Source organism: Delphinus delphis, chromosome 17 (genome assembly GCF_949987515.2).
Source record: "Delphinus delphis chromosome 17, mDelDel1.2, whole genome shotgun sequence".
Lineage (NCBI taxonomy): Eukaryota > Metazoa > Chordata > Mammalia > Artiodactyla > Delphinidae > Delphinus > Delphinus delphis.
In genome coordinates, this window is record NC_082699.1 from 9,413,490 (window position 1) to 9,440,961 (window position 27,472).

A 27,472-nucleotide genomic window follows, 5' to 3' on the forward strand; every position below is an offset into this window, starting at 1 on the left:
GTGTCCTGTGGCATGGCCCAGAGGCAAAGTGACTTCTGTCTCTGTTTCCTAAAGTCCCTTCAATCTCTGTGAATCCAGAACACATGAAACGTCCCGGTAAGTTTACCTAAAAGGCTTTGATCAACTCCACTCCCTCCTCAAAGGGCTTTCTCTTTTTTTTTTTTTTTTTTTTTTGAAGTATAATTTACAATGTTGTATCAATCTCTGCTGTACAGCAAAGTGACTCAGTTATACCCATATATGCATTCTTTTTTAATATTCTTTTCCATTATGGTTTATCACAGGAGATTGGATATAGTTCCCTGTGCTCTACAGTAGGACCTTGTTGTTTATCCATTCTAAATGTAATAGTTTGCATCTACCAACCCCCAACTCCCAGTCCCTCCCTCCCCCACCCCCCTCCCCCTTGGCAACCACAAGTCTGTTCTCTATGTCTATGAGTCTGTTTCTGTTTCGTAGATAGGTTCATTTGTGTTATATTTTAGATTCCACATATAAGTGATATCAGATGGTATTTATCTTTCTCTTTCCGACTTACTTCACTTAGTATGATAATCTCTAGTTGCACCAAAGGGCTTTCTCAACTCCCCTGTTCACTGCTGACCTCCCACACCTTTTCAGCTGAATGTGGCTTCAACTACAGGCTGCAGAAAGCAAGAGAACAAGTTTCTACTTTGATAGATGATGCATATCATTATGTTAGATGAATATGGAATGCCTTTCAACCATGGAGGGAGCAGGAATCGGCAAGATCAAACTAAACCCAAATTAAAATCATTGTGCATGAAACAATTTAAGAGGTCAGTGGGTGCCCCCCTCAGGTATGCAAATATGGCAGAGTTTATCCAGTTGGCATCAACCAGCCTGCTTGATTTCTTTTAATAAAAGCCTTTGTATTGGATTCCATTGTAACCAGCTCAGGGATGCCACATCCATTGTACCAGCAAGACTGGAGGAAAAGCCAATCTTCTGAACTAAATCGTTAGAGAGGGCAGGAACCCTGGCTTTTAACCTTCGTTAAGGCTCTAAGTTCCATAGAGTACAAAGCCAGGTTTATGAAGAAGCCTCTTTATGAAGGAGATCGGGAGAATCTTTATCATATTCCTGGGAACATGGATATAGACGGGTAACTTTCAACTCCAGATGGGTGGTTACATTCACTGCAGACTTGTACAGGGAGCTCTCATTCTTGTGTTTGATTGTGTCACTGCTCGCAATCATAAAGTGCACTTTTCCAGGGCCCACAGTCCAACTGGGTGTGAAGATGTGCACTGGGGTGATGTGATGTGAGGCAGTTCACACGTGGATTTGGTCTTTCATGCTTTGTCTCTCTTTAAAGTACCAGCATCAACGAATGAACTTATTTACAAAACAGAAACAGACTCAGACACAGAAAACAAACTTATGGTTACCAAAGGGGAAAGGGGGGGAGGGGTAAATTAGGAGTTTGGGATTAACAGATACACACCACTATATATAAAACAGATAAGCAATAAGGACCTACTGTATAACACAGGGAACCATATTCAATATCTTGTAATAACGTATAATGGAAAAGAATCTGAAAAGGGGTATATACGTATGTGTGTGTGCACGCGTGTGTGTATATCTGAATCACTTTGCTATATGCCGAAAACTAACACAACATTGTAAATCAACTATATTTAAATTAAAAAAAAAAAGTAATGGCACCAAGCTATCAAGACCCACTGGTTACATAAATTGGTTTACTTCCATTTACAACTGTTTGTTGGTCACTCACAACATGTGTACCAGGCCCTGGGCTGGAGATACAAAGATGAGTAATACTTGGGCTTGACCTCCAGCCGTGAATGATCTAGTAGAGGAGACCTACATAGAAATAAGTAGATACAAAACAATGTCCCCAAGGCAATTTTTTGCAGAAGAGGGAACGTTTACTTCTCACTTGGGGAGAGAAGGCACCACTGGGAGATGATGCCTGAGCTGATGTTGGAAAGACGATGAAGAGTTTATCAAAAGCAGAAGAAGAAAACGAATATCCCCTGCATGGAGGCCACGCTGCAGAGGATAAAGTTGAAAGTTGTGCATATCTAATCTGGCCTTCACCACCATTCTCACATAAAGTCAGCAACCTACTAGGAAGCAGATGTTTAAGCCGCGAAGGAACCTTGGCTCCTGGTGGGGATGCTCTGAGGCCCTCAGCAGCCATTGCTGCACCATCTAAACAATGGCATCCTTTATGCCTAAGGCCATGGCGACGCTTCCGGTGATTGTTGTCTGGGTCTGGCTTGGGGATACGTGACACACGGGTCAAGGGGAGCCTGTTCTGGGGACCATTGTCTTGCCATGGCGGCGAATGAGGGAGCTGTAACTCTCAACATAAGTACATCCTGCTTCTCTGCCAGCATCTCCTCCATTGCTGCTCCTACACCACCTTTCACAATGGGGAAACAGTCAGGACAAGGGTTGCTCACCTGGTCATCAGTGGCTTTGAAGAGGACACCGCCGCAGCAGCTCATGGTGGAAGCAGCAGCTACCCCAAAGGGAGGGGGCTCACAGAAGCAGATTTACCTCTCAGGAAGAAGCAGAGCTTGGCATAAATCCACGCAGCTCTGAAAGAGATACAGATATTCAGGGAATGATGTCAGAGTGAGCAACTGAATTACTTTAAGTTTTGTCAAAATCATCATAATGGTTAGCAACTGGGTGGTGGGGCAATTAAGCTGCATGTGGCAGTAACTCTTCACATAAAAATAATTAGACCAAGGCAGTTTATCAAAGAAAGACAGCAGTGGAATCTCAGAACTGAGTTTCACAAGAGAAGTACAGAGATCTGATGATGCTAGAAATTTCCATGAGGAGAAATTTCCATGAGGAAGACACCCTGTGACTGCAGTTAAGAAAGACGTGATGAAAAAAGCTTCTCCTGTTACTTTTAGCCAATCTTTTTCTAAGGTTTCCAAATGAGAACTTGACTTTTCTCTGGTATCTTGACTTGTCTGATTGCCTTTGCAGGAGGCTAATTTTTCTTCACAAAAATTGTTACATGCTCTGTGGTCACCGCTGACAGACTGTCTGCTATTGCAACCAAGTACCGGAACACAGACGCAGCTGCCCCCCATTTCAGGCTGGCACTGCCGTCAGCTCCACTGTACCTCCACCCCTCACAGCCCAGACTCAGAGGGCATCCGCCTCTGACGATCGGGCTGCTGGACGGAACCAGACATGGTCACATCCATCTCCGCTCTTTCCTGAGAACGGGTGTTTTGTATCAGTATCCTTACAAGTTGGTGCCAGGCCATTCTGCATGTACAAAATCTACATTAAAAACCAGCCAGGAGGACAAATCAAAGGGATGTGTGTGGGTGTGTGTGGGAGATGCGGAGGTGAGAATGATGTGCTTTCAAACCCTGATTTAACAGCCAATAAACACCGATGGGGAACCATCATTTACCCCATCCCTCCTCCATGTCTTGACCAGCCGCCTGAAGACTAATAAAATGATAGCTCTCTGGCTATATCCTGTTTTCATTTGCCCTTGATTGGCTTTCACACCTTCCTATCCATCTATCTACGTGTCTGTCCCTGTGGCACGCAGAGCCAGGTGTCTGTGACCTGCTCATGGGATGGCGGCTCACTTTTCCCATTACTGAGTGTGCAGTTCTGTTGCCTGAGGGCAACCGTCAGTCCCTGGAAAGATGGGCGCTTACAGAGGCATTAACTCTCCGGGACGCCTCAAGCATGCAGAGCACTGCAGCTGTACAGCACTCAGTGCCCTCTTAGTGGTCGCAAAGGAGAGGCAGCTTCCCTGCCTGCCTGCCTTACTTAGCTCAAACGGGGCGGCACTTAGGGCTCACCGCTCCCCCTGGCTTTGGGGAGCCTTCCCTTTGTCACTGGCATTCATGACTTTTTGATCCATCCTAGGAAATGATTATACTATTTTAGGGACAATGTAAGAACACACCTAACGTGTAGCTATTTGACCAAGTAGCAGTGAGATGGCTGTGTTTATATGGTTCCCGCAGTTCTGACTCATCCCTACACTGGCCAGTTCATGCACCATTCTCCTTGCTAGGATGGAACGAGGCCACCAACCGTGCAGCCGGCCACACGTGAGAGGGCCTCCACCACTGATGGTCAGTCATCCTCACTGGGGACACAAAGACCCTCTCGTTTGACACATGGCCTCGCGCACTGCCCCCAGAGCCTCGAGGAGCCCGGTCCTCGTGCTGCCTTGTGAAGCAATAAAGCCTTTTCCAAAATGAGAAAGCTCGTATCTGAACGGTGCTCCCCCCAGGGAAGCTGTCAATTCCTGTCTCTCCCAGGATCTCAGGACTCTTCTCAGTACTTGTCATTGATGTCAATGGGAAGAAAGTAGATTTCTGTAGTGGTGTGGAGATACGGAGCACCTCCCCCCGAAAAAAACTCATCAGCATAAGTAAAAGTAACTTCATTCACACCTGTTCCCAAGAGAAAGTACACACTGATTTTAAAATTAAAGGTAATGAAGATAAACCAAATTTTATATTTAATGTATATTTTTCATTTTATAGTTACATCAAAAATATATATAATCCCCATGTTATGACAGGTTCTGGGAAGAAACAAGACATAATAAAGAATGTACAAAACAGAGTCAAGCGCACACACACACACACACACACACCCCGGAAGTGACAGAGAGACTTAAAAAAGCAATAGAAAAAGAGACAATGACAGGCCTATCAGGAGACACACTTTGAAATAACAACACTGTCTTATCATTTGATTTCATTCTGCCTCGAGGGTAGGTACCCTCAGGTAACTGCCAACATATCTACAAAATCTGCCCAAAAAAATGATCTTAAGGATCCCAGAACTCAAACTCTTCTACCCAGACTAATGGATCCATCATTAAAAGAGTGATAACTAGACATTCTATGTCTCCAGAGGTGATGCAAGACACAGCACCATCTATGAGATATCTTGGGCTGACTGATCTTGGACTGAAAGTGTAGAAAATACAAGAATAACACAGTAAGTTAAATCTCACCACAAGGAAGCAATCAGCCACTCTAGAATGTGGGAAATAGTACAGGTCAAATGAAAACAACGCGGGAGGGGGGACTTACATTTTAAAAGGGATTTAAGAGACATACGAGTCCAATACAGTGTGTTTACCTTGTTTGGATTCTGGTTTCAACAAACCAACTGTAATGAGATGCTTTTAGACAATTGGGGAAATGCAAATATGGACTGGATAGTAAATGATACTAAGGAATTGTTGCCTATTTTGATAGATATGCTAATAAATAGGTTTCAACAAAAGAAGAAAAAATTTTTATTACTTGAGCAGAGTTTCTGAACCTCAGCACTGTTAACTCTGGACCCAAATAATTCTTTGTAGTAGGGGCTGTCCTGTGCATTTTGGGATATTTAGCAACATCCTTGGCCTCTGCCCACTAGACACCAGTAGCGGGCACGCGCGCGCACACGCGCACACACACACACACACACACACACACGGCCAAACTGTGGCAAACAACTGGTAAATGTCCCTGGCTAGGAAGAATCACCGAGTTAGGGAATCATCACTGAGCTGTGCCAATGAGTGACACACAAGACATGACGTCTAGGATTTGCTTTTAATACTCTAGCCAAAAAATAAATAATAAAGTTGTGGTGACTACATGAAATTTAATTAAATAATTTTTATTTTAGTTGAAGCTGGATAGTGAGAACATAGGGATTCATAATACCATTCTCTTTACTTCTGTGTGTGTATGTTTGACTTTTAAAAATCCATCTGTTAATAAAACCTAAGGCAGAGTGGTCAATAGGCTTTCCTTTCAATGCCTCCTCTCACAGTTGCTTCATTGTCTTATTAGAAAACTCCTTGCAGACATATTTCCCAATGCCTGAAGTAACCCTCCAGCATTCCTACCTGGCATCATAGGGACAGGCTCAGCCTACTTCGCAGCTTTTCCAATCCATGTTGCTAAAGCCCCAAAGCAGAAAATAGTAACTATAAGTAGAGGTGACATGAAAGATAAATGTAGTGGGTACCTAGACGTTCCCCCGATGCCCACCAATACTATCACTAACAAAGAAAGAAAACGCCTTCCCCTGCTGCCTTATCCCATTCTAGAAGAGTCACCTGTTGGACGGATGAATAAACTTCCACAACTGGAATCTTCCTTCAGACTAAAAGGTTATATAAAACTATAAAAATCCCACCATTAAAATCTCATCCCTTTATCTTTCCATTTAAATCCTTGTTCAACTCAGTGGGGTCAACGGGCTAGATATTTGGGCTACATCTTTCAGAATGTAGAGAAATAGGAGAGCAGAGAAAGCGTGATAAGTGATAAGGAGAGAACTGCAGGGCTCCCGCCCCTGAGGGGTGAGGAGGGAACAGAATGTACAGGGAGAAGAGTGGCTTCCAAAAAGTGAAACTGGGAAGTTGAACATTTTTTTCAGCTATTTCAAAGTATGATGAAAAAGTCCATTCCGAGCCATAGAGTCACTGAACTGAGTTAATGGAAGAGAATATCTGGATGGGGATATAAAATAAGTATGAAACACCGTCTCCACTGGCACCCTGCTTATAATTTAGTTGGCAGGAAAAAACTTACATACCTGAGTGAAACAATCAGTGCACAATTAGTTGTGAAGCTGAAAGCCCTTCGCTACACATGGGGTCCAGCTGATAGCGTAAGAGTTGCCATTAGCAGGATGAGAAAACACCACGGCTGAGGTAGAAGTGGAATCTTCATGGAGGAGAAGAGATTTCAACTGAACCTCAGAGATGAATAGGTTTGGATCAGCTAAGACTTTTCACAAGAGAGAAACAAAAGTATCCAACAAATATTTATTGGGTGCCAACTGTATAGCAGACACTGTGTTGAGGCTGATACTGTACGAAGATGCTAGAGCACAGCCCTCACCTTCCAAAGGCTTACCACCTGGCATGGAGTCAGGAAGATGCACAGAGTCTTTGTCAAATGTGTGGAGACAAGAATGATTGGAGATGAGAGTGTGTATTCCAGAGAAACAGAACCGATAGGGTGTGTGTCTGGAGAGAGAGAGATTTTAAGAAATCCGCTCATGTGATCACGGGGCAGGCAAGTCCATATCTGCAGGGTAGGCAGGTAGACTAGAGACCCAGGAAGAGGTGACATTGCATCCGGAGTCCAAAGGCAGTCTGGAGGCAGAATTCCTTCTTCCTCCGGGGACCTCGGTCTTTTCTCTTAATGCCTTCCAACGGATTGAACATGACCCACCCACATTATGGAGGGAGTCTACTTTACTCAGTCTATTGATTTAAACGTTAATCTCTTCTAAAAAAAAAAAAAAAAGGAAAGATACCTTCACAGTGACTTTTAGACTGGTGTTTGACCAAATATCGGGGTACTATGGCCTGGCCAAATTGACACATAAAATTAACCATCACAGGGCTTCCCCGGTGGCGCAGTGGTTGAGAGTCCGCCTGCCCATGCAGGGGACGCGGGTTCGTGCCCCGGTCCGGGAAGATCCCACATGCTGCGGAGCGGCTGGGCCCGTGAGCCATGGCCGCTAAGCCTGCGCGTCCGGAGCCTGTGCTCCGCAACGGGAGAGGCCACAGCAGTGAGAGGCCCGCGTACCAAAAAAAAAAAAAAAAAAAAAAAATTAACCATCACAGGGTGGGATGTATGTAAGGGCCATAGGTGGTATGGAAGCCAGACCTGGATGGTTCTTCAGCAGTCAGCCAATGGAAGGCTCTAGGAAGGTTAGGCTAGGGCTGTAGCTAGCAGTTCACAGACATAATACTACCCTGTCAGCTTTACCCCAGGGCCACCAAAGGCAATACCTTTACATCACTCCCCATTTGCTATGTGGCTGACACGTCTTTCCCAGGAAACCGCAAGTCCTCCCCTCCGACATTTACGCCTGCTTGCCCCGCCCTGATCTGAAAAGCAGGGAGCCCAGGTGTTTTGCTTGCTTATTGCTACAGCCACAGGCACAGACAGCAGAAGGCACATTTTGCCTTTTGAAAAGCCTGGATGAATAAAAAGGAAATTTAGTTTTCAATTTTGAAGTCTTTTAAAGCACTTCATCCTTTCTGTTTCAGGTCGAAATAAGTAATGACGCTGACTCTGAAAATGCGGCTGCTGAACTTGACTTAGGAAGCAAAGCACCAATGACAGCACCTCTCTGCATTGACACGTCTCACTTTCTTCCAGAGGATGGACTGCACCTCCCCACTTTCCCACGAATCACAGAGTTCTCCAGGCACGGCCTAAGTGTTATTAGCATTGTTCGCTAGATGAGTTGTAGGTGCTTGGGTGGGTGTTTTTTTAGTCATTTCCTTCTTACATGAATACTTGTAAATTGTACCCCAAAATTGGTTTTTAATCTTTTAACAATATTTAATGTGAGGCATGCAAAATGAAAAACATTCTGTGAAAGCTTTCCACGGTCAATTCTAAGAGAAATGTGGCTTTGTGTAGTTGAGATGTCAAGTCCCCATTGCTGACTGCGGTGATCTCGGGCCTGACGGGAGTTCTCATAGAGGATGTTACCCGGGGTTCCTCGGCAGGAAGTTAGATGCGGTGACAGATGATAAATGGGTACAGATAGTGGATGGGGCTTTCAGACTGAGTACAGATCATTTTTTCAACACCACAGACAAAATAGAGAGTCCTCCTTTGTTCTCGACTTTCAAAAACCCAGAATCATATTATGGCAATCTCAATGTTCAGATGCTTACATGGTATCTCGTTCTTCCTATGTTCTGAAAAAATACATATCACGGGCGTATGAAAGAGTGAAATGACCAGTAGAACACCTTTCCCATTTGGAGGGTATCTCTGAGGTTCAGATTTTCTACCCTTTCTCCCAGTTCGGACACTGGCGTCAGACCTAAATATACAGCTTATAGGTTTATGGGACAGAAATCACAACCATAAATCTGTGATCAGGAATGTTGCTCTTAAGATATTCCAAAAAGTATTAAAATAGTGTGGAATTCTCTATAATACTTCTAAAGAAGATGTTTATATTTGTTCTGAATCAACTTTTCTTTCTCCTACCCCATCCCAAGAACCAAGAAAGTAATATGGGAAACAATATTCCACGGGAAAAGGACTGTTGAAAACATATCACAGTTTTTTCCTTCATATCTTTCAATTATTATTTCCCATATCAAAATAAGCTTTGCTCACTTTGTGTAACAACTAAGATGAGGCCTCCTATAGGGCCCAAAATTGTGTCTACGTGCAGTATTTAATCCAGAAGTTAACTTGGCCCGTACATCTCTAAGTCGGTCTACAAACCATCTTAAATTGTGTCCAATTTTTTGTATGTGTGTAGAGGTTTTTATTTTCCTTCTTCTCCTTTGAAGCCCATATATTTTATAAGATTCTGTTAAGAATCAGAATTTATGCAATAAAGTTGGCCCTGGTTCCTTCCAGTTCATGAGAGACACCATGGGCTTTCCGGAGGTCTGTTGTACTCACAGCCTCTGGGCTGTGCCCTGTCAGTCAGCTGACACTCACTGAATCCCATCACTTTTCATTCCACTGAATAAACCCAAATTCAAAATGAAGAGGAGATAGCAGGGACTGGGGAGAAGGGCCAGTCCAAGCCCACTTGTACAGTTGGGGGCTGGAGCCTAGGGGATTTGGTGATTTCTCCGAAGCCCTGCTGTATACAGAGGGCACAGGCTATGACCGGAGGAAGGAGAAGCCGGAGGGCAAAAGTGGGGGAAGGTTGGGTCCCCAGCCCACCACTGTGGTCTTGGGCAGTGTTAGACATCTCGGTCCTGGAGATTTCCTCATCTGTAAAGTAGAACAACAATCCCTACCTCCCAAGGGTAAGGTGAGGATTAGCTGAAAATATAAAAACTACTGTGTAAACTGTGAAGCATGCCACAATTGAAACAGGCAGTTGCCACTGTCATGTCAGAACAAGACGTTGGATCCTGTCCGGAGCTCTTGTTACCCATTCAAGTGCTGTGCAAAGCCCATGCAAACCCCAGACTCTTCCAAGTTTTCTAAAAAGTAGCTTGAAAAACTTGCCCATATTTAAGAGATGAGAAATAGTATACACTAAACACTGCATTTCTTAATTTTAAAATAACTTTTACATTCAAATTCCAAGACGAATACATATTATTATGGAGAAAACTAATAGCATATAAAAAATGTAGAAAATGAGTAAGACGGAAGAGTAAAAATAACATTTAAATATTTTAAACTGTCATTTCATCACACACACACACACACACGCACAAACAAAACACAGTAAACTTCACAAAACAGTACCACACTCACTAGTGTTGCTGTTTCACCTTCGTATAAATCTGAACATACTTCTACAATGCACTGCAGAGTCCTAGATCTTGTCTAGCTGCAGATTTGAGGAGGAAATCCTCACATCAGTGATCTTTCTATGGATATTCAATATAGGCAACTACTTAATATGGTACGTGTGTTTTTAGTTTTTAATCTTTCTTCATTTAGGTTATAACTGTTTCAATCCCCAATCCCAGCAATCCATAATGGTAATTCTAAAGTTCCAGAAAATTTGCCACTCATCAGAAACAAGTCAGATAGATCTCCCATCTCCCCTCCCTCCCACTGGGCCCCTCCCTGCCTCTCCTCTTCCCGGCCAGTCTTTAGAGGTTCTGCTTACTTAAGACCAAGGGATGAAAAGCAGCACAGGCTTGTGCGGTAACACTCAGCAGCCACCCCTTGATCCGGGTAATTCCACCACAGCACCGTCCAGCTTGCTGCCTCTTAGCAGCGAGCGTTTCCAGGTTTTGCAGCTTTTGCCTCCCGTTTTAGGGAATGTACGCTGCACCATGCATCACGCAGCAGGGTTTTCGACAAAAACGTGTTCACTCTATCTACACTCTTGCTGAATCTTGGCTTCCCTGTATGCAAAGTGTGTGTCTGGTCAGAGCGCCGCGTATATTTAGCCTGTATTCATGTGCTGCCATCCCCTCATCCTAAAAGATGGTCCAACTCCAGGTTCCAGCGCTCTCCGCAGAAGTTGTCTCGATTTACCTGGAGATGCGTCCCCCAGTGCCCATGAGCCCCTAGTGCTGACTGGAATGGAGACGCGAACGTTAAAACCACAGGTTTTTTCCTCTTTGAACCATCCTGGCATCCTGCCTCGTGAACCCTGCCCAACCCTGCCCCAGGCCGTGTCTTCTATCTTGGTCAATGACTTTTCTTAAAGATAAGAGAAGTGTGTGAAGTCACAGGCAGCTGGGATTTACCTTCAAAGCAGCACAGGTTAATCGATGGAATGACAGTGGTTCAGAGGGTTAGTTAGAGAATTCCCAAGGGACAGAAGACACACTGGGGTGTGGAACTGCCTAGATCAGAGAAATCCAGAACGTCTCTTAGGAAAAGCTCTAAGCTAGTACATCCACAAGTATCTTAGCCTTCCACCCGCCATAGAGTGTGAGGGTGTGTGTCCCTGAAACAAAAACTTATGTCCATATCACTCCGACCTGAAGGGCTATCGCCTCACTTGTTTTGAAGATAACTTGACATTCTGCCTAGCATCCTGCCTAGCATCCTTCTTTCTTTTTTCCTCCAGAAAAAATAAGCCTTGCTATTTCCTATAGACCTAAATAAAGGGAGCAGCCGGCTTCAAGAGGCTGATCTAACAAAATAGGGCAGGGCTGCCATCTGTCTCACTTAATGGATGGTACGCTCGCTCGTGATTGAGAGGAATTCGTCTTCATCAACATCAGCTGAAACTTACGATGCAAATCTGGAGAGGACCATCGTGACTGCTAAACTGAGAAGCAAGTGAAAACCAAAATTGCTCTTTTCAATCTTTGCAAATTAGAAAGGAATCTTGCCAAGAATAAACAGATCTTCATTTCATACCTAATTTTAAAATGTATAGTGTCCCAAAATGTGGATTCACTACTATGGTGTAAACATTCTGGCTAATTATTTCTTGAAGGAAATACTTGCTTATCATTTCTGAGTTGCTGTAGTAGGTAACTAGGAGAACGTTTACAGTTGATTAGAATTCAAAGGTTCTGACTTGACCTTTTAGCCCAAGGTGGTAGTTGCTTTAAATGGATAACTGAATTAAGTAGGAAACAATACCAATAATTGATCTTTTCAAACTTCGAAACCTTGAATGTGTTTTTCTTGTTTCCTCCCATTTAAGAGTCATCGGTAATCTCTGATTGACAGATAGTCTATCTATGAACGCTGCTCAAATATTCGTGATAAATAGGCCATAACTCAAGGATATTATGCCCCAAAGTTAAGCTAATACAGGGAATCACTACTCACGTAGCTACATAGTGTGCAGCGCAGAAAGGGAGCAGATATATCTTAAATATTAGAAGAATGTATTTATTAATAAAGAATTCTTCCAAAAACAGAATTCCCCAAAAATTCACAATTTGTGGGCAGCATTTCCCTTTTCATTCTGAAGAAGCTTAATTTCTTTATTGAGAGCTAAGGAAAAAATGCCATTTCTAGAAGGCAGGAAAAGCTTCTTAAATATTGATATTTGTAGAAAAGTTTGGTGTCAGGTGATAAATGAATCATCTTCCTTAGACTTGCAAGCATATGAAGAGCAAGTAGCACATGAAATACTAAACATTTTTAATGAAATATCTGAAGAATCCAGAATATACCTTGGCTTGAACCTGAGAACTAAATTAAGGAAAAAGAAGAAGGAGAAATAAGAGAGGAAGGAAAGAAAGGAGGGAGGAAAGGAGAAAAGAAAGAGAAAGAAGAGGAGGGAGGGAGGAAGGAGGGAAGAATTCAAATTTGAAATTCTACCCAATTTGGATTTGGACATATCAATCCTTAACTTGGTGTTATTGTTCTTGTTTCTTTGAGGAACTGAAAACATTGGACCATTTTCCATTTAGGGCATGCTTTTCCTTTGCTCTCCAGAGTTAAGTTTTTAAAAACAGTTTGAAGAAACCAATAATCTATCTAGTTATTCTCATAGAATTGCTTTGGCAGACAACGTTGTCAGTCTACATTCGTTAGGATTAGAGTTACCTACAAGTGACAGAACAGAAAAATGACAGTGGCTTAAATAAGATACAGGTCTATGTCTCTTCATATTTCAAAATTCTGGAGATAGCAAAGAGGTGGATTTGGGTTCCCTAGAGACAGGGACCCAGGCTCCTTCTGTCTTGCTCCACTATGTGTCCTGCCATTCTCGAGATCATGATTCAAGATGGCTGCCAAAGTTCCAGCCATTGCTTTTGTATTCCAGGTAAAAAGGAGGAAAAAGGGACAGAGAAGGGTGCTTCTTCCATTTAAGGATGTGTCTCACAAGTTGCACACACTACTTGGTTCACCCCCAATTTAGTTGCAAGGAAAGCTGGAAATTGTAGTCCTTATTCATGGTGGCCTTGTACCCATCTAAAATTTAGGGGCTTCATTTCTTAGTAAGAAAGGGAAATGCATATTGAAGAATGCTTAGCAGTCTCTGCCACAAGGTTCAAACTAGGGGGCATGATATTTTGGAATAATGTTTTTATTTACTTTAATTATAATACATTATAGAAAAATACATATATTCTTCAATACTGTGAGGAATTGATTATCACCTCTGTGAAATGAGAATTTCTACCTCATCTTTCTGCCTTTCTTTTTAGAAAGAAAAATGTAAATCTATGACACAAGATACTTCAATGTTTCCCATAATTCTGCAGAGTATATTTTAACTTTCCTTCTCTGAAAATTGAACTGAAAATTCAAGAACCAATCTAATGTATTGCTTGGTTCTCACTGTTCTGCTACAAAAGTACATTAATTCTTCTGTGGTCATAACTCTTCAACTCTTTCTTCTGAATTTATCAGTAGTGTCATTATTTTCTTTTCATTCAATTCAACAAATATGTATGGACATCAGTGCTTAGGGAGGTGGGGAAGGACTTCCAAGTGAACAGTATATGGTCCTTTTCTGTTATTTTCTCTCAGTAAAAGTTAGACTTGTGTTTCCTTTCACCTGTTTTTCTTTAAGAACATAATATTGGCTAGAGACAACGAGTACAGTCGTCCCTTTGTATCCGTGAGAAATTGGTTCTGGGAGCCCTCAGGGAAACCAAAATCCTCCACGCCCAAGTCCCTTAAATAAAGCGGCACAAACAATGAAAACAGTCACCTCCCCCCACCAACACCCCAGATCCGTGGATGTGGAAGCCCGTGGATACGGAGGGGAGGGTGTATTTTAAACTACTTGATAGTACGTTTCTCTAAGAAAACATACAATTGAAGGAAATCGTAACCTGCTTTTGTAATTAGATTTTATCGTATATTCCTCCTAGGCTCTGTGAGTGTGTGTGTGTGGTGTGTGTGTGTGTTTGTGTGTGTGTGAGTGAAAGGGAGACAGCCAGAGCAACAGACATAGAAACCTTCCAGGTATTACTCATTAAACAATACCCCCATGAAGTGATCTTCATCACTGAAAAGTGCTGGTTATATTCTCCTCGCACCTTGTGCCTGCAAATCTGGCAGCTGGCCCTGATCACTGAGATAAGATTGGGTGGCTTATCCATGCTGTACACACACATCTACACACAAACTTCACTAAGTACATCCTTTTCTAAAATCACATTGTTAAAATGCACCATTGTGGCCCATTTCCCTGAAGGATAAATAGTGTCACATTATTTTTCGGAGCGAGAATTAAAAGAAGGAAGATGCCTGGGACAATGTGTTCCTTCTCTGCAAAACTGTAGTGTTGAAAGGATCTCAACAATTGGTTCGCTTGGTTCAGAGATGAGGAGGGAGGCTGGTAGCTGCAAAGGCTTCTCCCTCGTCCCGTCGGTCTGCTGGCCAAGCTTTCGGTCCAGCCTTCTTTTCTCTACATTTGGTGGCCAACAGCTGTCACGCGTCTGGACTGACCCATCCCTTGGCTGTTGACTGCAATCTTATGACTGTTTTCCCCTGGGTTCCTGCTGGTGGCTCCTCCCTTTCCCCCTTCCCTCCTCCTGGATCTGAGTATCAGAAAGTCCTGTCCAGTGGGCTTGCCTCTTGCCACTTTGTCTTCTCAGGACAAAAAACCATCGCAGACCTCAGATCACTGCGCTTTGCTTCCTAAAAGTCAGAACAGCTCCGTCCTTCCTGCCTTCTCCTTTCTTGACTCGTGATTTAAACATACTTCTATCTGCTCCAGTCGAGCCTTCTCATGCTTTTTTGTCAGCCAGCAGATAGTTTACTATTAATTACCAGATAATCAGTCTCTTCTCAAGACTTTTGTTCCTGAGGAAGTGATTTTGTAAATTGCTTCAAGTCATCTTTTAACTGCCTCACATAATTTCATTTCTTTTAAACCTCTTTTTTTTTTTTAAAGGGAATTGCTCTCTTGCACTTCTGTTATCTTAAATCTCTTTTAAACCTAAAACAGCACTCATTGAATGCACTTTTACAAAATAGTTTTCTTGGGTCTCCTATGTAAAGTGAAATCAACAGCCTCACCGTTGCAACACTCCTACTGCACTCCGATCATGACGGTACAACTAGAGTGTTCTATGTGTGAATGGTCATTAGCTTTCTGGTTCCCTCATCATAACTTGCACTGTGTCGTGCAGACTCCTCTTTGCATTGTCCAGGGTGTTCATTATTCTAAACTGTCCCATTTAACCCATTTATTCAACCAATACCTGTAAATAATTATTTACGTCCTTCTATAGCTTTTCATTTTTGCCATCACTCGAAATAAGAAAATCAGTTTCCTGTGCTAAACATTTTAAAGCAAAATATAATCTACAGAGCACCAAGTTAAGTAATTTTAGAGAATGGAATTTGGGGCAACTCACGTGGCATGCTTAACTTGTTTTTTACTAGGGCAAGCAAAGCTCGTCAATTCCATTTTATTTATTATTTTTAAACCACTTGTTTAGTGTGGTGAATTAAGAGAAAAATCACCGGACTGATCTTTGGATTTTTTTTAACATCACAGAGAAAAGCCATTCATTACTCAAATATCTCAAGTTCCCCCAGAAATCAAAATTGCTTGACCCTTTGGAAAGTTCTGTTTGTGCTCTAGGCCTGCAAAGACTTGGCTCTAAAGTTCTGAGCTTGAGTCACATTGGTCCCATTAATCTTTGTCGAGAGGATGTTTTGGGGGAGGGTCGAGAAGAAGGACTTCTGATCCTGTTTTATTCTTTCCTCTTTTGTTTCAGGGCCCATGGCCGTCAACCGTCCTTGACTTTAGTCCACCTGATCTTCACATTTCCATATCTGTAAATATGGGGCTGCACGCTAATTAAAACCTCTTAAGAAAGTGGAGCGTTTTCATTGAAGTTTCCCTGCAAATCTAAGATGCCGTATGATGGATGCTAACAGCACAGAGTATTATTAGTATCGGTGACAGCTGTAATAAGGCTAGGTCTCGTTTTCTCATAAAAACATAGATATTCCAATTTCCTCCTATATAACTCAAAGGGAATTTGGGTGTTAGCACTTCAAAATACTTCTAAGTCCTTAGGGGATCATCTGAAGTGGAAAGTATTAATTTTCTAAATGCATGTTTTATTCTCTTTCCAAATAATAAAGTTACTTCTCATCCCATGGTAGAAATGTATAGGTGAGAACTCCCCCCGAGACCTTCCCAATCTGAAAACACTAAGGAATTTCTGCCATTGTAGGTAGAAAGACAAGAAAACATTGTCTTCTCAGTTGTGCTTACCTTTCAAACTTTTCTGAGACTCCCTTATATGTGACAAGAACTCTGCTTCCTGGCAACCTCTACCCACAACAGAACTGAGAACCGAGGAACACACAGAAAAGGTCTTTGACTATCCCAATAGATGTTATAAAGTCCACACTCTGAAACTCCTGAGTTTTTCCCATAGAAAAGTTCTTCAACCCTCTGTTTCAATCCTATTAACTCTTTTTTTTTTTTTTTTTTTTTTTTTTTTGCGGTACGCGGGCCTCTCACTGTTGTGGCCTCTCCCGTTGCGGAGCACAGGCTCCGGACGCGCAGGCTCAGCAGCCATGGCTCACGGGCCCAGCCGCTCCGCGGCATGTGGGATCTTCCTGGACCCGGGCACGAACCCATGTCCCCTGCATCGGCAGGCGGACTCTCAACCACTGTGCCACCAGGGAAGCCCAATCCTATTAACTCTTAATTTGCGCACAATTCTTATGATCTTAATGATATTATTGTCAATCACATGACAGACTAAAGAGCAGAGAATTAGAAAGGAATACTTTCAACATGCAGGAACACTTGCAATAATTTAACATACTCTCCCTAACTAAAAGAACAGGGAAAGAAAACTAATAAAAATCTATAGCACAGTTGTCTGGAGACATTTAAGGGGAGAATGAATACACTTAGTAGAGCCTGTGGGTAACTGTATTGCTTCAAAGGACAGCATTTTACTCATATGGTGATAAATCCAGATTATCAATAAAAACATTTACTGTAAATTAGGAACAGGAACCCCTTAATCAAGATACGGTCCTTTCATTTGTCCTAAAATTAAATGATCGATTTTTATTTAAATTAGACACTTCAGCATCTATGGGAAAAAGTTTCAAATAACCATCCAGATCTTCAATGTCTGTCATTCGAATGGAAACACTTTAAATGTGGCATTGCTGTGCCCTGTATCACCTGCACAACTTTATACATTGGCCCTGTGGTGAATAAGCTCTTCTTAAATAATTGGGTACATAAAATTGATTCTGGAAACCTAACCATCCAAAATGATTAAAATAAAGACGCTGAGGTATTTTAAAAGTTAAAGTATCAGTAATAGCAAAGACATTCCCTGAATATTCTAAATAGAAGTCATGTTCGAGTGAGATGCTCTCTCGGGGGAAAAAATGAATAGATTTTCAAGACTGGTTTTTGGTATTAGTTCTCTGGAATTTTCCCCTTCGATAAATTTTTCTCCATCTTGTAGTTGTCAAATTATCTCTTCTAGTAGAATGCTCTGATCTTTTTCAGTTGCAAAGATATCAAGGTCCTGGTATGTTTCACAGACAAGGGAAGCCTTTGCAGCAAGCATGAGTGCAGCATGCTTTTTCCACGGGAGGTGTTACCCTACTCCTCTGTTTGCGAAAACAAACTTCTTCCTGGCGCATTCTTGGCCTATCAGCGCTCTATGAAAAGAAATCTCTTCTTTCCTGATAATAGCAGCTTACAGCAAACTAGAATGTGTAGTTACTTCTGCAGTCATGGGTAAGTCTGATTTGCACTTTGATGTGTAAAACTGACAATACCCAGAAGATACTACTGGTCTTGAAGTCTCTGTGCAGGTGGTGACCACACTAGCGTTTGGTACACCAGCTCCTCCAGGGAGACAGGATTAAATGACCGTCTTGAAGCCACACTGTGTGCCAGCATCCCCCCAACCCGGTGTCTAGCTACGGCTGCTGCTGCTTCCTTTCAAAACACCCTGCTCAGCGCCTGCTGTGTGTGAGGGGCTGGGCAGGCACTAGAGATATAAGGAGTTTGCCCACAAGGAGCTCACAGTCAGTTGTGAAAAGGAGTATTAACCTCATCACCCTGAACCTGTTGCTCTGTACAAGCCAGGTCCTGAAGGGAGAGGCTAGGGCCTTCCTTCCTCCAGATTCTGGGCCCCAGCAACCCCAGGAGGAGAAAGCAGAGCCCATTCACAACCTCCCTCTCTCTCCCAGTGATTCAGCAAACAGTGAGCATCTACTTTGTGCCAGAAGCTGGGGGAGTGACGGAAACAAATCACACCTTTGCCCTGAGAAGTTTACAGGAGAAATCTTAGTAGCTTTCAGGTGGTCAATAAGTTGCTTTCCTTGGGTTCGGCCTCTAGAAATGACATCCGTTCACTCTATGATACCCAGGTCTTGCTAGGCCAGAGGCTGCCCCGTCCATCTGGCCAAACCTGTACCATCTTTTCTGTTGTGACTCTGGCCGAAAGGGCAAATGGACAAAATGAGCCCCCTACCGCTCAGGACCTGAATAACAAATGCCAGAACTGCAGTCACCCATCCCAGACAAGCCAAAGCAAGTCTGCAGGGCCTCTGAATTCCCATTCACAGCTCCTCGCAATCAAAAGCAATCGTGGCCACTACTCACTCACGCGATTATCAACAGACATTTTCTCCTTCCACCTCTATGACCCGAGGGTGGTGCACAGGGTCTAGTCCAGAGGTCCTCAACCTTTTTGGCACCGCAGACCGGTTTCGTGGAAGACAGTTTTTCCACGGATGGGTCGTGGGTGGAGTTGGGGGGAGAGGGCTCAGGCGCTAATGCGAGCAATGGGGAGCGGCAGCTGAAGCTTCGCTCACTCGCCTGCCCGCTCCCCTCCTGCTATGTGGCCCGGTTCTGAACGGGCCGCGGACCAGTACCAGTCCGCAGCCTGGGGGGTGGGGACCCCAGGTCTAATTTCATGGATCACTTTTAAATAAAACCCAGAGCAGACAAGTAAGGGGACTCAGTAAAGGAGCAGTGCGATGATGAAAGCAATCCCTATGCAAGATGGCAGAAGTTGCCGGGATTACACGACGTGTAATTATTTCTTTGGTATTGTTTCTAACAAACTCAATATTGTTATTATTATTTATTGAAAGCAGAGTAGCAGTATTTAAATGGTGAGAATGCCTCTAGGTCTTTTTGTCACTGTGACCAACAGAATGAAAGTTTAGTTTGTTCTCACATTTGTAATATCAACTCTGCCATCTTATGGAAAATACTGGAAGTACCTAAAGCATTTCACTCTACAAAGGCAAGGATCTACTGGTAAGAGGACAGAAGGACACGGCCTGTGTATTTCTACATGTTTTTAACCTTTAACGTTTTTACTAACAAATGTCATTTTAAACAAAACTTTCCATCTTGAACGATTCTTAGATTACTTGCCAACCAAGATGTGTCTCAATCTCAACACTACAACTTCATGTAAAAACCTTGAATAATATTTTGTACCAGTATGAATTTCTACTGCCCCCAACACTGTGCAGTGACTTCATTGTATATTAACTTCTTTTCTTACACATATTTGAGCTACCAGGTGAATCAACTGAAAAAGTCGAATTCTGTTAGGAACTATCCTATATGATGTTGGTAGCCTGTGAAAAAGGAATGTCTTTTTTCTTATACAAACTGGTAACAAGACTCGTTTTCACAGTTCCTTTTTACATTTTCTGTGCATATAATATCTGTATATTATACTCATATTCTAAAGTGACCAGAAAGTGTTATTTAATAGAAACTGCATACATTTTTTTATGCCTCTATGGACCTTTTACTTTAGGTACACTTACAATAAATTAGCAGTATAATGTTCTTTTCAATTACGAATAAAAATGTACATTGAAGTAAAAGATGACTACTGTTTTTAATGTTTTTTCCCCATTCCAATGTGTATTTATTAAAGTTAGAAAAGCCCTCTATTTCATACACAAATAAAAGTTACATCTGGGGCTTCCCTGGTGGCGCAGTGGTTGAGAGTCCGCCTGCCGATGCAGGGGACACGGGTTCGTGCCCCGGTCCGGGAACATCCCACATGCTGCGGAGCGGCTGGGCCCGTGAGCCATGGCCGCTGAGCCTGCGCGCGTCAAGCTCCCGTAGAATAATAATGACTATCTTAATCTGAATCTTTCTACATTCCTAAAATACTGTGCAGGTCAACAATGACGTCATCCACAGCATACTCCAGGGATACCATCGGGCCTCCCTCTCCTGTCAGTAGAGAAAGCTCTCCCCCTCGTCCCTTCCCCCTTTTCTACCTCCCAGGACCCTTTGGTCTCCTCAAGGTTTTTGCTACGTACCCACTGCTCGTGCTCAGCCTTGGGCATTAGGCCTAGTTGGGCAAGATGCTGATGTTGGGAGGATAGAGATGGGAAAAATACTGTGCTTTCTATTCCCTGAGTTGTATTACCTGAGGCGTCTTGTGTTACCTTCTGGCTCAGAGAAGCTGAAGGATGTGAGGTAGGTGAGGGAGTACAGAAAGTCCCCTACCTCACTGAGAGGTTCTGCTCTGGACAAGCAAAGTTAAAAGTCAGCAAGGATTGCTCTAATGGATCACTAAGTATAGAAGAGTGAAGGAATTGCCTGGTGGTCCAGTGGTTAGGACTCTGTGCTTCCACTGCAGGGGGCCCTGGTCGGGGAACTAAGATGCTGCAAGCCACGCGGTGTAGCCGAAAAAAATGAAAATAAAGAAAAAAAAATAAAGAAGAGTGAGCCACAGCTCCTAAACCATGCTATCTAAAATCAGGTCACTGGGTTTATCTCCTTACATTACCCCCCAGCCTTCTGTAAAATCTTGTTGAATGCATACATTACTTGTGTGTGTTGGGGAGGAGTGTAAATTAAAATATCATTAGCGTAAATTTGGCACTAGATACTAACATTAAAGATGCACCTATTCTTTGACCCAGCAATTTCTAGAAAGTTGTCCTGCAGATGCCACATATGTGCAAAAAAGTTCTCCACTGTTTCTATTGAAGCTTTTTGGTACAGGAAAAGACCGGAAACAACCCAAGCGCCTACTGGTAGGAAACTGCATAAATCAGTTATGGTGGAACCACGCAATGGGTTATTACGTGGCCGTCAGAAAAGAAAGAGGAACTCTGTGTGTTGGAGGATTTCCAAGACACAGCAAGGGACAGAGCCACTTGTGGCAGCGTGCGGAGTGTTCTATCATGTTGGTGACGGGGGAAGAGAGGAATCCTATCATGTATTTGACTCAGCATAGAGGATATAGAGAAATCAGTTACACTGGTCGTCTGGGGAGAGAGGGCTGGGTGGCTGGGGACATAGACCAACAAAGAAGACTTTGTAGACTTTCCTTTTATAATCTGTTCAGGAAAATTCAAGTTGGTAATAAATAAACAAAATGTTTTGATCTTAAACCAGCCATGCCATGGGCTACTGGGAGAAGAGGCCCCAGCTCTTCCTCTGAGTGAGAACGTTCGAGGGCAGGACTTGTCCTTGAAGACAGTGTGACTCAGGCATCACGTGGGGAAGAGCAGAGGAGCCGTGGGGTCTGCATTTCCTTCTGCCCCAAGTGTAGAGTCCCTCCCTAAGGTACCAACCTAGAAGAAGCCAGGTTTTCTTTTTACTGAGGAAGGTGGCATTTTCTTTCACGGGCAATCGGACTCTGTTTTCATAGTTTCTTTAGTTTGGCTGAAGCTCGGCAAAGTAAACAGCAAAAACAGGTGAACCATAATATTAAACCCACGTCACTGGGGTGTTAACTGAGGCCATTAAATCTTTCATTTGGGATCTAAGTATTAGAGTAGGACTTTGACAACACTGTGAAATCGTACCAAAAGTAGACTAATCCACAATAATAATACAGCAAACAGCATGACTGAGAAATCTGAGAAACGACTCAAGCTTTCCACTTGGTATTTACATTAACACCTACCCATTTTAATGACATAAAGAGAAATAGTGTTATTATACATAAAGAGAAATAGTGATGCTTAATGCATCAGGGCTCAGTGAACGTGGAGGAAAAGCAGATGGCTTCTGTAGATCTGAGAGTATCTTAATATTAAACAAATGAACCACAAATAGATGGGCACGGCAAAGGCACAGCCTGTTGCATGCTTAATCGTGGGCAGTAGGTCTTTCAGATGTTTGTGCTCCGTGCTCTTCGGGAGTTCATTCAAATGGCGCAGGCTGCAGGGCAAGAGCCAGGGGCACTGAACTCAGCTAAGAAGGAGAGAGAATTCACTGTGCTACCAGCGATGGAGGAGCTCAGCCTGTGTCTGAGGGAGAGGAAAACCCTCCTTCCCACTTCTCACGCTTTGTTGTGCTCAGTGTGGAAGCAGGTTGTTGTCAAGAAAACCAAGAAAAGCTACATTGACCTACATTAGTCATGACTGATCTACAAATGTCATGAGACACATGGAAGAAAGAAGACTGGGGACAGGACGGGTGACCGAGGAGGAAGAGGGCAAGGTCCGGGAGAGCTTGCAGGAGCAGAAATGGAAGGAAATCGGAGTAACTAAGGAGCTTTAATGATGCACGGTGTCTACAGAGAGTGGTAGGAAATGTTAGTGTGTTTGTGACCACGCAATCGCCCCCTCCTCCGTAGCCTCATAAAAAAATAAAATGAGGGCTTCCCTGGTAGCGCAGTGGTTGAGAGTCCGCCTGCCGTTGCAGGGGACGCGGGTTTGTGCCCCGGTCCGGGAGGATCCCACATGCCGTGGAGCGGCTGGGCCCGTGAGCCATGGCCGCATCCAGAGCCTGTGCTCCGCAATGGGAGAGGCCACGGCAGTGAGAGGCCCAAGTACCGCAAAAAAAAAAAAAAAAAGAAAGAAAGAAAAAGAAAATAAAATGAAAACTCCACCTGAAGACCTACTACTCCTCAGGGCTTTATGGAGTCAGATTTACGTTCCTTTCTGTGTATGCTGCTGGGCTGACAAGGGTTTTGAGTTGGAAGCAAGAAAGCCTCGTGTTTTGAACAAACGTATGGACGCCAAGGGGGGAAAGTAGGGGGGCAGTGGTGGTGGGATGAATTGGGAGATTGGGATTGACGTGTATACACTAATATGTATAAAATAGATAACTAATAAGAACCTGCTGTGTAAAAAAATAAATAAAATAAAATTCAAAAATTCAAAAAAAAAAAAAGAAAGCCTCATGTTCTGGGGGTTGAATTATTAAAATTGAAACTATGAGCCTAGTACATTTTTTAAGTATATTGGATGCTTGAGGCCCTTAACACCAGCACGTACTTACTAATTGTCGTCAGAGGCTTTAAAGACCTTTGGGTTGCCAGGTTTTTGTTATTTATTTTATGAAAGAGGCCACACAGCCATGGTCTTCTATAGTGGAGTCAACTCTTACTCAGGGGATGAAGTGGTAAAGTGAGTGCATCAAGCAAAAGTTGAGCATAGTCAACATTTCCATTTAAAAAACTGTAATTCACCCCTGAAGTCCAGTACTTGTGAACTGTACACCCGAGTTCAGCCCCGTCAGGAGTGTTTCAGCATTGAACACACAGCTCTTCACTGGTTATTTAATCGGCACCAACCACACGCAGACAGTGATGAAGGATAAAATAGTCCTCACCGTCACGTCAGTTCTAGGTGATGTTCTAGGTGATAAGGCGGAGAATAATGACGTGATCAAGTAAATAAAACTACATCAGATCGTTTTCTGTGCTGTGGAAACAAAGAAAGCAGGGAAAGCGAGGAGGCAGCGCCAGGACGAGAGTTTTACGTAGAGTGATCGGGAAAGGCTCGTTCAGATGGTGACATTTACGCAGAGACTGGAAGGGAGGAAGGAAGGTAGGGCATGAGCCAGCAGCTCTGCCGGGAAGGGCATTTCAGACCGGGAGCCCAAGGGCAAAGGTCAGGTGTGGAAGCGGCTGGGAGGCGGGGAGACCCAGGAAGGAGGCTGGCACAGCTGGCGGCAGGAGTGAGGAAGGGTGGGAAGGATGGAGATGATGCCAGGTCCCTGAGACCTCAGAGGCCAGTGCACAAGGTCAGCCGTTACTCTGAGTGATTTAGGAAGTAGCCGAAGAGTTCAGAGCAGAAGAGTAATAGGATGGAACCCAGGTTTCTGAAGAATCACTCTGGACAGAGGGATGGATAAAGAAGATGTGGGACATATATACAGTGGCATACCACTCAGCCATAAAAAAGAAGGAAATAATGCCATCTGCAGCAACATGGATGCGCCTGGAGATGATCGTACCAAGTGAAGTACGCCAGACAGAGAAAGACAGATATATGATATCACTTACACGCGGACTCTAAAAAAAAAAATGATACAAAAGAATCACTCTGGCTCCTTTGTTGAGAAGAGACAATTGGGAGAGCAGAAGCAGAAACAAGTGACAGGTGAGGAGACTGTTGGAATATTCCAGGTGAGAGGTGGGAGTGGCTTTGACCACAGAAGTGATGGCAACCATGGTCAGGGGTGGTTGGATTCTGTGGGCACCTGTCAGATGAGTTAGTTGTTAGAGGTCTTTACAGAGGAGGGATTGAGCTGTCACCCTGCGATTTTTTTCATCATTACAGTTTTTTTGTGTTTGGTTGGGTTTTTTTGTTTTTGTTTTTTGCTGATTATGTGTAGTTGAATTTGAAAAATTAAACATTCATATGATGACATCCACCAAATTTCCTTTTACTTGGCGACTTGTTCATCTTTCTAAGGATTGTGGTTCTATGCCTACATTCAGTGTTACTCTCAACATTATCTTACTTATAAGCAGGTTACAATCTCTGAGTAACTGTTTCCTCATTTGCAAAATGTGGGTAGTAGCAATAATAATAATAATTTATGCTACATGATGGATGTGCTAATTAAATGAAATATATATCAGCTACCCAGTCCAGGGACTTTGCAGGTGCCCAGCAAATGTCAATTCCCTCCCCATGTTTCTGCCCTTGTACACTGACTTCTTTTATCATAATTAGAAGGTAAATGTCTTCAGGTTACATCTGGGAAAATTAAGATAACAAGAACTCAATTGCAAATTAAAGGTCATGCCTTTGGAATTAGTTGAAGATTTAGGATTTTTAGGATTAAAGAAAGCTTCCACAAAACAACTCGCCTACAGTCTTCACAAATTCAAGGTCATGAAAGTCAAAGACTGAGGAACAGATTAAAGGAGACTAAGAAGACATGACAACTGCATGCAGCATGTGATTCTGGATTAGATCCCAGACCCCCCCGTTTTTTTTTTCATTTGCTATAGAGAACAATAGCAGGGCAACTGGCAACATTTTAATAAAGTCTGTTGATGTTGATAATTATACATTATTATGTAAAAAAAAATTCCTGTTTTTAGGAACTATACATTGAAGTATTTAGGGGTAAAAGGCAACACACCTGCTATTTAATCTCATTTAGTTAAAAAGGAATGTGTGTGTGGGTGTATACATACACCCACACACACAAAGCAGAGAAAGAGAGGATGATGATGCAGATGTGTAAAATGTTAACAACTGGGTAATCTGTCTGAAGGATATACAGGAATTCTTTGTACAATAATTGCAAGTTTTCTGTTAAGACAAATTATTTCAAAATAAAAAGTTTCTAAAACAGAAATTTTCTATTATGAAGGGGAAAGTAAATGACTTTTATGCCATAACTATTCAGGAACTCCTACAGAGGGGAAAAAAAAATCAAAATTAGCAGCCAGACTTTGGAATGGAAACACGTTAAAATGACCCAAGGTAGAGACTGGCAAGGTTCATAGAATTCTCGAGGCCTTAATGAGAAGTGATGAGACCTGAGCTGTAGTATCTTGACACAAGTTCACGAGCACAGCATCAGTTCTTTCTTTAACTTACAGTTCAACACAAGGGCATCATTTGTGTGGATTCCAAGAGGCCCTGAGGGCACTACATAGTTTGTCAGACCTTTCTGTTTGAAAGCGAAGAAAAGATAAAAGCTTAATTGTAGTACCAGAGCAGCAATAATCCACACACGTCTGATCCTACCTCTAAATAGCTGGTTTGGGATGATGCCAACCAGAAAACTACATACTGTGATCACTCCATCACTTCTAATGCTTTTATGCATGCTTTTATTTATGTAAAGTAGGAGTCTGTAAACCTTAACCATGCTACTTTAATTGCACTATTTAAATATCCAAATGGTTCAGCCCTCCTTACTTTAACATGCACATTCCAGTCTTTATTTCTAGGAAAGAATCATCACATAGAATGTGGAAAATGCATATATGTATAAAAAGAAAATGTGGGGGCTGCCCTGGTGGCACAATGGTTGAGAGTCCGCCTGCCGATGCAGGGGACGCGGGTTCGTGCCCCGGTCCGGGAAGATCCCACATGCCGCGGATCGGCTGGGCCCGGGAGCCATGGCCGCTGAACCTGTGCGTCCGGAGCCTGTGCTCCGCAACGGGAGAGGCCACAACAGTGAGAGGCCCGCGTACCGCAAAAAAAAAAAAAAAAAAAAAAAAGATATGAACTGTGACATAAGAAAACATAAAATGTGAGGAGGGGGAGTGGAAAAATGTAGAGATTTTGTATGTGTTCAAAGTTAAGTTATCAGCTTAAAAGAGACTTACAAATATAAGATGTTCTGTGTACGCCTCATGGTAACTACAAAGCAAAAACCTACAGCAGATACATAGAAGATACAGAGAAGGGGATCAAAGCATACCTCGGAAGAAAATTATCAGGTCAGTTCTATCTCAATGTTTTAAAAGGGCCACTGCGGCCAACTGGCCCAGCACTTAGACAAAGACAGTTCACAGATGCAGAATTGAATTAACCCCCTCTCAATGCATTCAGTGCCTCACAGGCTTGCTTCAGAAGGACCTGGGTCTCAGGCAGGGCAGCTGGGTGTTAACTCACTACCTGCCCAGCCCAAAGGACTGCCCAGCAGACCCACAGAATCATGAGCTACATAAAATCTACTATTCTATCTATTACATTTAGAATGGATAAAAAACAAGGTCCTACTGTAGAGCACAGGGAACTATACTCAATATCCTGTGATAAACGATAAGGGAAAAGAATATGAAAAATAAAGAATGGGTATATGTGTATAACTGAGTCACTTTGCTGCACAGCAGAGATTAGCACAACACTGTAAATCAACTACACTT

At 42.9% G+C, this 27,472-nt stretch overlaps 1 protein-coding gene across 1 annotated transcript in view; it reads left to right on the plus strand.

Moving 5' to 3' along the window:
- NKAIN3 (sodium/potassium transporting ATPase interacting 3) overlaps positions 1-8,815 on the plus strand; it is a 511,505-nt gene extending 502,690 nt beyond the window's left edge. The window contains exon 8 of the mRNA XM_059995454.1: positions 8,072-8,815. Coding sequence (XP_059851437.1) covers positions 8,072-8,081 — 10 coding nt within the window. The 3' untranslated portion in view covers positions 8,082-8,815. The remainder of the gene's footprint in view (positions 1-8,071) is intronic.
- The last annotated feature ends 18,657 nt before the right edge of the window (positions 8,816-27,472 follow it).